The sequence below is a fragment of the Cariama cristata genome, unplaced genomic scaffold (genome assembly GCF_000690535.1).
Source record: "Cariama cristata isolate BGI_N322 unplaced genomic scaffold, ASM69053v1 scaffold12515, whole genome shotgun sequence".
Lineage (NCBI taxonomy): Eukaryota > Metazoa > Chordata > Aves > Cariamiformes > Cariamidae > Cariama > Cariama cristata.
In genome coordinates this window covers 42,964-52,471 of record NW_009616985.1, presented here as the reverse complement: position 1 = coordinate 52,471, position 9,508 = coordinate 42,964, and the positions used below count along the sequence as shown (strand labels likewise).

The window sequence follows — 9,508 nt, the reverse complement described above, 5'->3', positions numbered from 1 at the left end:
TACTAATGGAGTATATTGCACTTAATATTTTTCAAAGCTATACTCCTGCTTTTGCTGAGAAACCAGAATTTATGCTAATGAAGAACACTTGTCTGTTCAGTCTTGTTTCCCACTCTAGCTTAATCTTACACGATTTCTTTTTCAACTAAAGATAACTCAAAGTTCACACAGCTCTTTTCTAAGAATCGTTATGGAAAAAATGTGACAAAACAAAGTGTTGGTTTTGTTTTATCATTCCAAACAAACCAGTTCCAAGATCTCAGTGACACTAAAATATTAGAATAAAATGAAAAAGGGTGCAAAGAGGCACAAGGGATATACGCATGAAAAATCAACAGAAAAGAAGCTTGAAAAAATTTATTTAAGGCTATCATTTAATATCCTTAAAGCTTAGCCTTTTTATAACAAAGGTTTTAAGAGGGATATTCACTTCTCAGGCATTTGTAACTGCCAGCCCCGTACAAGTAACACATATAATTGGTGATTGAATCCTTTTTGTGTAGAAGTCAACCTTTTAGAAAAATAATTTTATCATTAAATATAAATGGAGTTACTTCAGTCCTAATAAATGGAAAATATGAAGATATGGAACTTTCATAGTCTTAGAGCTGTTAAGATAACCATCCCTTAGACAATAGGTTTTCCATATATAAACCTTTGGCAACACTAAACTATAGTACAATTATTTCCTGGCATGCAAGGTGACAAGCTTTGTTACACCTAATGTAAATGACAGAATACAGATTTCAGAATCTCTTAATAACTGGCAGTTGATGCAATGAAGATCTTCATTTATCCCATTTTTATTCTGCATTTTTACTGATATTCTCCCAAAAGGTCCCTGGAAAAAAAAGCAGCAGCAATTAGGACATATTAGAAATCTCCCAATATTTATGAAATATGTGTGGAACATATTTTTTCTGTTTAAGAGTTAGCAGATGTTAGTTCCACAGACCTCTCAATGCCTCTCTCCAATAACAGATTGAAAACAATTACTCCTAAAGGAAAAGCTTTTTAATAGTTTCTAATAGATTATTTTCCTAAATTGTTTGTCTCAATGCTGAACTACAAACAAACACAAAAATATTAAAATGTTAATAAAAACTATATTTTAATTACAGCATCTAAATTTCTTGAGATAGTATTGGTTGTTTCAGATTTCCAAGATCAACTAGTCATTTTCGGTGCTTCAGTAGTCCAAAGACTAAAAGTAATTAATTTTTACAGAGTGGACATGCAACATTTTGAAAAGCCTGGCTACTCACATATGCCTTGACTTGGCATTGTATTATTTCTGAAACTCTTTGTTAATGTTAACAAATAATTCTTAAATATTAACCCGTTCACAGAACTCACATAGAAAATGTTGCTTTACCAACAGCATTTGTCTATATGCAGGAAAACTAAAGCAGAGTTCTTAAATAGTGAGCTATCAGGAACTCAGATTACAGTACCCTATTCCTTAATGACAAACCACAATTTAAGGCAGTGTTTTATATCATGGTCTTTAAAGAATAATAAATTTGGTGTAATTTTGCGAATAAATATTGCTGATTTTATAATGCCTATGCAAAGGAGAGTTTTATGTTTCAGTAATTTAATATGTCCTTAATTCTGGTAACATTCAGTGGCAAAACTCCCCTCAAGTTAAATAGGAAACTATTAAATAGATTCACCATTGATGCAAAATGCAAATTATATTTGGAATGAGTTCTGTTTAGTGTCTTATCCTTGTTCAACACTGTCTGTAACAAAGTTTGTAACACAGTTACAGATATGTCACTAGTTAAGAGAAAAACTAGCAGTATTTTCCCTATGTGTGACAAATACATTTAAAACCCCAGTAAATTAAGGACAACACAATCAAAATTCAGGCACCTTTGGGTAACTTTTGTGTTAATCAGCCATTTTAGGAACTCTTTGGCAGCCATGTCATCAAGGACTTTGTTGATATCACTCGTGAAAGTGCCATCTGCATGTCTTCGGCCCATTTCTTCGGCCACAAGAGCTTTTTCTGGGAAACTTCAAAGGGAAGAAATTATAAAACAATTTGCAGATGAAAATAAACAAACTGTTTAAAAGGGCCTCATTACAGGATTCTAATATACTGCACATTTCCTGTGATTTTAAGGAATTAAGGGTTGAGCCTGATGTTATGGCTCAGTATAGCGCGATGTATATCAGAACATCTTTAGAGTCATTATTTTCACAACAGAATAAGGCATGGAAGTCTGCCTTTACCAGATAAGGGTTGTTCCTTCTGGTGAGTCTAAATTCCTCTCTAGAATTTTTGAAAAAGCCATACATGCAAAGCTATATCTCAGTCTGCAATGTCTATGCCAAGTAGACTAGGCATCAAAAAAACTCACAGTAGATTTACTAAAAATTGTTATTTAAGAAATATCACTACTAAAACATTATAGTCAAATTTTCATACATTTTATTCTGTTTTAATTGGACTTAAATCCTAGTTATATACTTACAATTATATTGCATAAGCATTTAGACATTAAGAGCAGCAACTTTTTTGAGGGGTAAAATAACTCAGTTACAACACCTGTATAAAATCTATGCGCTTTTTTTGCTGTACAATAGCATTTTATATTTGGAATCAGATCCTGATTCTTACTCTATCCTTTTTTGACCGCTGTAAACCCATTATGCTAAGAGCCTGATTTAGAAAACTTTCCCCTCTTGTTTCATCCCTTTGAATATAGGAAGATTTTAATAGGTTCCATTAAGGTGGCCTGATGCTGAAGCACATTGTGCTCTGGCATCAACGACAGGCAGGCTAATTCTTTTCATGCAATAATTTCAGGGAAGGCTATATACAAGTTTGACTGCAGATAATACTAAATATTGGAAAGCAGAAGGGTGGTCTACATTTAATTGTCCATCTAGGTTTCTAAGCTCAGTTCATCACAGCTAGGTTGTATTTCTGTCTTACAGATACTGAAATACCCTATTTCTGCTCATTAAAATAAAATATGACAGAAAAAACAACTGCAAATCTAGAGCATCACTATGAAGTGGCACCATTCTTTCCCTTCTCTATATAGCTGACCTCATTTATTTAAGTCTGATTTTTCAGGAAATCATCATTATTTGCAAAATTTACTTTTACTTATTTAGTCTTCCTTGACTACAACACACAATCTTGTCTTACAGATTGTATTTTTTTATTATTATTATTTATTATTTTTATATAGTGTGAGAGACTTACATAATACTTCACAGCTAGTAGAATATATAATCAGAGGATGAACTGAAATCCCTGCCCCGAAGAGCTTACAGTCTAAAGGCACAAATAAGTACAGAACAGTTAAAAAATGGGGAGCGATATATGCATGGTGTAGCTCCTAACCATGCAGGGCTGGAAATAGATGAGATAGAACATGCTTGCAGGAGATTGAAGATAATGCCATTCTAAGTGTAAGACTGTCATGAAAAAAGGGGTAAAGTCATGAGTGAGTACATGAAGCAAGTAGGCTTGAGAAATCCGCGATGAGTATGTGGAGAACAAGATCTTAATGAAAGAAATCAGAGACATAGGTAGGTCAAAACTGTGGAGCACTGTCTCCAGGAAACTGTGAATGATAGCAAAAGAAGTAGAAGTGTCTTAAAAAGGAAAATAAGTCATGGTTGTAGGAAATTATAGTTATTTTGGCAGCAGCAACTTGGGGAGACTTTGTGGCGCAGGGAAAGATGGAAAGAGGAAAAGAAGTCATCAGTTACTGCTGGGAATGATCACCAGCACATGGAGTACAGCTGATGACATTGGTAAAAATTTAATCTTGGAAATATTGCAGAGGAAAAGATTGACTGTGAAAGGGAAAAAAAGAGAAAGTAATTTAAGATGACACTGACTTGAATCATCTTAATGATAGTTAAGGAGACTGTAAACAATGTTATGTGAAGGGGGAAAGGTGGTAGGTAGACGAAGGTCTGGTTTAGTTTTAGATATGTTGACCTTAAATATAGCTTGACCTTTTAGAGTGTAACAACATACTGAACAGGTTTGTTTTAATCTATATTTGAACTTAATAATGTAGAGTGGTAGTCTAACACCCACAGAATATCTTCTATTACAAAAGAAAAACATGAAGTACAGCAAGAACAATCAAAAACACATCAAGGTTTCTTGATTTCTAACCCCAAAAGCAAGGCAAAATTTAATAATAGGAATGGATGGATTCTTACTCTCTTCTTCCTCGTCCATTCACTAACCAAGCAATGAACTCTTTGGCAGCTTGACCTTCCAAATAAGAGGTGATATCACTGGTATAGGTGCCTTCAGCATGTCTCTCGAATTCAGCGTGACGCTTGGAGATTGCATTGCTGAAAGAAGAGCAATACTGTAGGAACAGACTGCATAAGGACTTAATTTTTTTTAAACCTTTATTGATTTGTATTTCCCACCCACCGGACTAGCATTTCTTATTAGGGAGAAGGGTGGTTTTTTTGCTTCTCAAATTACTCTTGATATTTTTTTTCTTGATGTCTTTCAGTTCTGAAGGCATTGTCTGTACTATGCAATACAGTTTTGTGCAGAGATGCCTGAACTAGTTCTGAACAAATCAAATCAGGTGCTGAAAGCAATTGTAGCTGCATTGGAATGGTCTTCTGCTAGATTAATTAGCTATGATCAACAAACTGTATTGTATTATACAGACATACTTTTTGTTACCTCTCGTGTTCATCAAAAAATTTCCCTTAAGCCACTCCTCCTCCCTTTGTCTTCATTTTTTCATAGCCAAACTGTTCAGACTTAATTCCTTTTGAATTTACATTTTTAATTGTTTTGTGAACACTGTTTTAGTCATCATTCTGACCAAGTGATAATCCTGGAACAATTTCAAGCCTGATCACCTCCAGCTTAATAGAGAAAGACAATTGCCTTCTCTGTCCCTACACCTCATTGTACTTCATTCTCTGACACAGCACAAAATTATGTCACACTGGCCTGTAGGAAGGCAAGCTACACTGGGAAGTAGACATATTATGGAATATTTTCCACAAATAAGTTCCCTAGCATTTCTATTTCAGAATCTTCTAATTTCTGCCCAATTTTCGGGGCCTCTAGCTCTTTCTATTATTTTTAATCTTATTGGGATCTCACAATTCCTCCTAATTTAGTACCATCTGCACTTTTCATCAGCATGTTAACTAGAGTTGTTTGGAACATTTTTAATGAAACGTTAATTTTGTTGAGATATGCTATGTCATTGAAGCTGAAACATTGTTACAGATTTGTTACTGATGCTGACAGTGTTTTGAACCAAAGGATCTTTGTGATCTGGAGTATTGTCTTTGGAACTTCTGACAAAAGGAAGAATTAATATAGATATGCCAATCTGTTTTGCAAAAACACTTACTGGGTTTTTGTTTTATTTCTTTCAAATTTCCAACCCCCCCAACCTTCTCCCCAAAACATTGTCAAGAAACACAGCCGGTCTCCAGCCGGTCTTGTGTTTTCCTTTCCTGTAATGGGCAGTTTAGGTAGCATGGCACTGAGTGCTTAGGGCTGCGCATTGTGTTGTGTTTTATCAGCTCTGTGCAAACTGGTGCCTGGCCATTTTCCTTTCATTAGTCTTCTCACTGGTTTTCTTTTCCTTAACATAATGGTTTTTTTTTTTTGCTTCAGCATTTTTCTATACCAAGTTTTTCTTTTTATCTTGGTCTCTCCTCTCCTTTATTACTTGCAATGTCCTTTCCTGAAATCAGTTATCATCCTGTTGCATTCCTTGAAGCCACAGCACATAGCTATGGAACACAGGTACCAGAATAAATAACATAGAGATATTTCCTCTTTCCTTGTAAAAAGCAGGTGTGAGTTCATTTCTTTTGATAGGTATTTCTTGGATTATGATAACAATGTAAAGAATACTAGTTGTTTTCTTCCTTGTTTAACAGAAAATGAGCTCAAAGTGTTTTTGTGTAACAAGTTGTGGCAACTAGAATACCTTGAGACCTGGTCCGGGAATTGGTCATTTTCTTTGTCCTCCTGTTCTTGTTGGCTGTAGTGGAATTCCACAATCATTAGATCATTATTACCAGTACATTGCAGAGCATGCATAAGGTGATACGATTTCATTGGTTATTATTTAAATATTATGATAAACAACCATGACTGACAGATGAATATTATAAATAATTTCAGGCTTGTGATTTTACATTAATACAATATCTAGAAATTGTTACTTTATATTTTAAGGACTTCCACAGGGATTTAAAAGCATTAATATAGCAGATTTTTGGATTCTGTGGACAGATCTTCTCTAGAACACAGTGCATAGACTAACATGTTTTTACATTATTCTTGCTCTCAGCTTGGTAGCTTGTGTTTAATCAAAGTATATTTTCAAAAAACATGCCAACTCATGCCTTAACAGTATACTTGTGATACTGGTAAAGTATCCAGTGGTCAACAGAACTTAAACCTTAGCTCCCTTTTCACAAATGAAGCTTCAGGATAAGAGTATCCATAGAAGGAAAGTTTTCTTAAGGCCTAGTGGCCCAGACCTGTAGATTTTATTTACATACCTTATTCCTATTGAAGTTAATTCATTCACTGAAACAATCTGTCCCAAAGAGGCTGAGATAGTCTTTTTAGATGACATTATCAGGTAATATACTGACACTACACTTGATTTGTCCAAATCCTTTTGACTGAGTTTGCACTTATTCCCCATTTCTAATAATATATTAACATTATATATACATTTTCCTTAAGTACTTTACTTGTTTGAGGATTATACATGGTCTGTGATGGGAAGCTGAAATCAGGAAACTGAATTCAGCTAGATTTTTGGCTGTTTCTGTATATGGAGATCTATAGCAATGTGATCAAAATGCTTACCCATTTCTTTTAGTGCTCATTAACCATTGCACAAAGTCCTGAGCTCGTCTAGTGTCCAAGTACTTGCTGTAATCACTGGTGAATGTGCCTTGTGAGTGACGTTTCACTTCATTCAGCTGTCTAGATTCATCTAATGGTTCAGACTGGGAAGCTTTGAAAGATCTGTAAAAAGTTTAGAACTTGTTAATTGGCAATGGTTATAGTACATTTTACAGGTACGTTGACTTTTCTTTTAAAAATACTCTCATAAAGTGAAAGCAAGTGACATATTGATCACTAGCTGGCACAGCAGATTAGATACTGCACAACTACAAGGTCTTCTTGGATAACTAAGGCAGCTATTGTTTGTAATACCAAAAACTTCTGTGCTATACTTTGCAATATTAAAAACTTTTGCCAATTCCAATGGTAGATTAAGTACTGTGTAATAGTATATAAAAAACTGTCTTGAAGTTATAGTATGTTTTGCTTCAAACTATAAGAAAATAAAGTTCAGGCCCAGTGTTCCTAGAAGTTTGATCTAAAGAATTTACCTTGATTTCTCCTCTGTATCCTGAAGAGGATTTTGCCAGCTGTCTTGAACTAAGATTAAAAGGAGCGCAGCAACAAAACAAACACTTTTCATTTTCATTGCCTGTCAAAACAGAAATAAGGCAACGAAGAAAAATGTAATCATCTTTACATACATCTGAATCAATTACATTGAAAAGAGACATCCCTAGTGCTGATCTAAACTTGAAAATATTCAGATCCTGTGAGGATGGGGTCCATGTCGGCTGGACAGAGACTGTAGTGCCTTGGGTAGGCATTCAAAAGACGTAGACTCTGTTCTAGTCTTTAGGCTCTAGTCTTTATTCTAGAATGCAAGGTGAGCTGAGAGCAACTGCATCCTCACTTTCTTTTGTAATATGGGGATAAAGGTCTGTATCTCCTTTGCTGTGTGTTCTGCTGATGGAAAGCATTAGATCTTTTTCTATGATATTGTTTTATTGCAAAACTAGGGTGTTGGTGTGACTTTTATTTTTTTTTCCAGCTCATTCACTAGAGAAGAAAAAAAAGCAAATCTTTTTCAAGAATACTGTCACATTAGCAGCTGCCCATTCTTTCCTTCTAACCCTCCATCCTCCTTTTAAAAGTGTGGTTTTTTTTTTTTTTTGTTGTTGTTTTTTTTTTATAACAGATATTGCAGCAGTAGGCCTCTGGACTTAATAATGACTTATTAATAGGTGTGACTGCTTAGGAAAAAAACCACCAAACCACACAGTGGCTTGTGTTCAATTCATGATTTGATATGTCAAGTTTTGCTTGTTGCGCTTTTAACATAATACTTTATTTCAGCTTAATGGCTTCTGTTATGGGGCTATATGATATATGCAAGATATGAAGTATATACTTCGTATTAATGGTAATAAACCAAAGCAGAAAATACTGTATTCTAGATGTAATTCTTACTGTTACAGGTCATTCTATTAGGTTCAACTATGTAATAGAAATGGCCACATTATTATATGTATCTTCATCACACGCACTGTAATAACTTGACTGGTCTCACTGACTTTAATGCAAGATTATTCAATGTAAACCAGAGTGTTACAGTCTGTACAAATGTTTTGGTGATCCACAGCTGTGATGCCCTTACTTGCATTAGTGACTGGCTTACTCATGCAAGTAGCACAGTTATAACTTCTAGTGAATAGTCACCAATGGGAATAAGACATTCTCTAATCCCCTGATTATGTGTGGTAGAATTTTCATTATTTAATGTAGTATTATTAGTCTGTTGGCACATGATCCCCTATAGGACAAACTGTTGAACAAAGAAATGCTATTCATTTTAGGCTCAGAAAACCCTGTGCAAAAGGGACTATGAGCAGCTAATAACTAATAGACTCAAAAGTGCTCTGCATAAACAGGAAATGAGAGGTAATGTATTTACAAAATCAAATAGTATGTATTGTTTTTTTAAAATTATTTTGGATCACTTGAATTTATGGAATCAACATATAGAAAAGGAAAGGAATTTAAAATTTTGTTAGGTACTTTTGACCTTGACAAAGAAATTGAATATGCCATTCATTCAGTGGCTAAATGCTCATTCATTGAATGGTGAATTGTAAATACTCATTCATTCTAACTTTAAAATCAGTGTGGATCAGAATATTAATCTGCTGTAAAGCAACAGAAGTTGCAATGAGTTCGCATCAGCAAAATGTCACTGGAAATAATTTCATCATGTACTTGGACTGGTATTTGTATATTTGAAAGAGCCCTTCTGCCATGCATGACACTTTCCTGTGGAAGTTTATGTTACAGTCTGAAAAACAAAGGGGGTTAGGAAAGATGAGCGCATTGAAGTAAAGTGGTAGGTGGCAAAGTAAGACCCAGCCAAAAAACACCCTCCCCACTAAATGTAATCTATGCTGAACTCCTCCAGCTCCACTGGAGGAGTTATTTATTGAAATTCAATGATTTATAAAATAAGGCAGTCTGAGTAAAAACATATCTATTCTCTATTGTAATGACTTGTCACAATAGGCTGAATTTAAATATATTATGGCCTGGAGAAAGCCATAAGAAAGTTATGAAGGAATGACGTGTAGAGAAGGTGCAGATTACTCTGTCTTGAGATTTAGAGTTGACTCTGCACTG

General features: G+C 34.7%; 1 protein-coding gene across 1 annotated transcript in view; it reads right to left on the bottom strand.

Moving 5' to 3' along the window:
• Nucleotides 1-342: 342 nt before the first annotated feature.
• The window catches only part of GCG (glucagon), a 12,977-nt gene continuing 3,811 nt past the window's right edge, over nucleotides 343-9,508 (bottom strand). The window contains exons 2-7 of the mRNA XM_009700366.1: nucleotides 7,393-7,493; nucleotides 6,860-7,021; nucleotides 5,964-6,017; nucleotides 4,201-4,338; nucleotides 1,879-2,022; nucleotides 343-841 (exon numbers count right to left, since the gene is read on the bottom strand). Of these exons, the coding sequence (XP_009698668.1) occupies nucleotides 817-841; nucleotides 1,879-2,022; nucleotides 4,201-4,338; nucleotides 5,964-6,017; nucleotides 6,860-7,021; nucleotides 7,393-7,493 (624 nt within the window). The 3' untranslated portion in view covers nucleotides 343-816. The remainder of the gene's footprint in view (nucleotides 842-1,878; nucleotides 2,023-4,200; nucleotides 4,339-5,963; nucleotides 6,018-6,859; nucleotides 7,022-7,392; nucleotides 7,494-9,508) is intronic.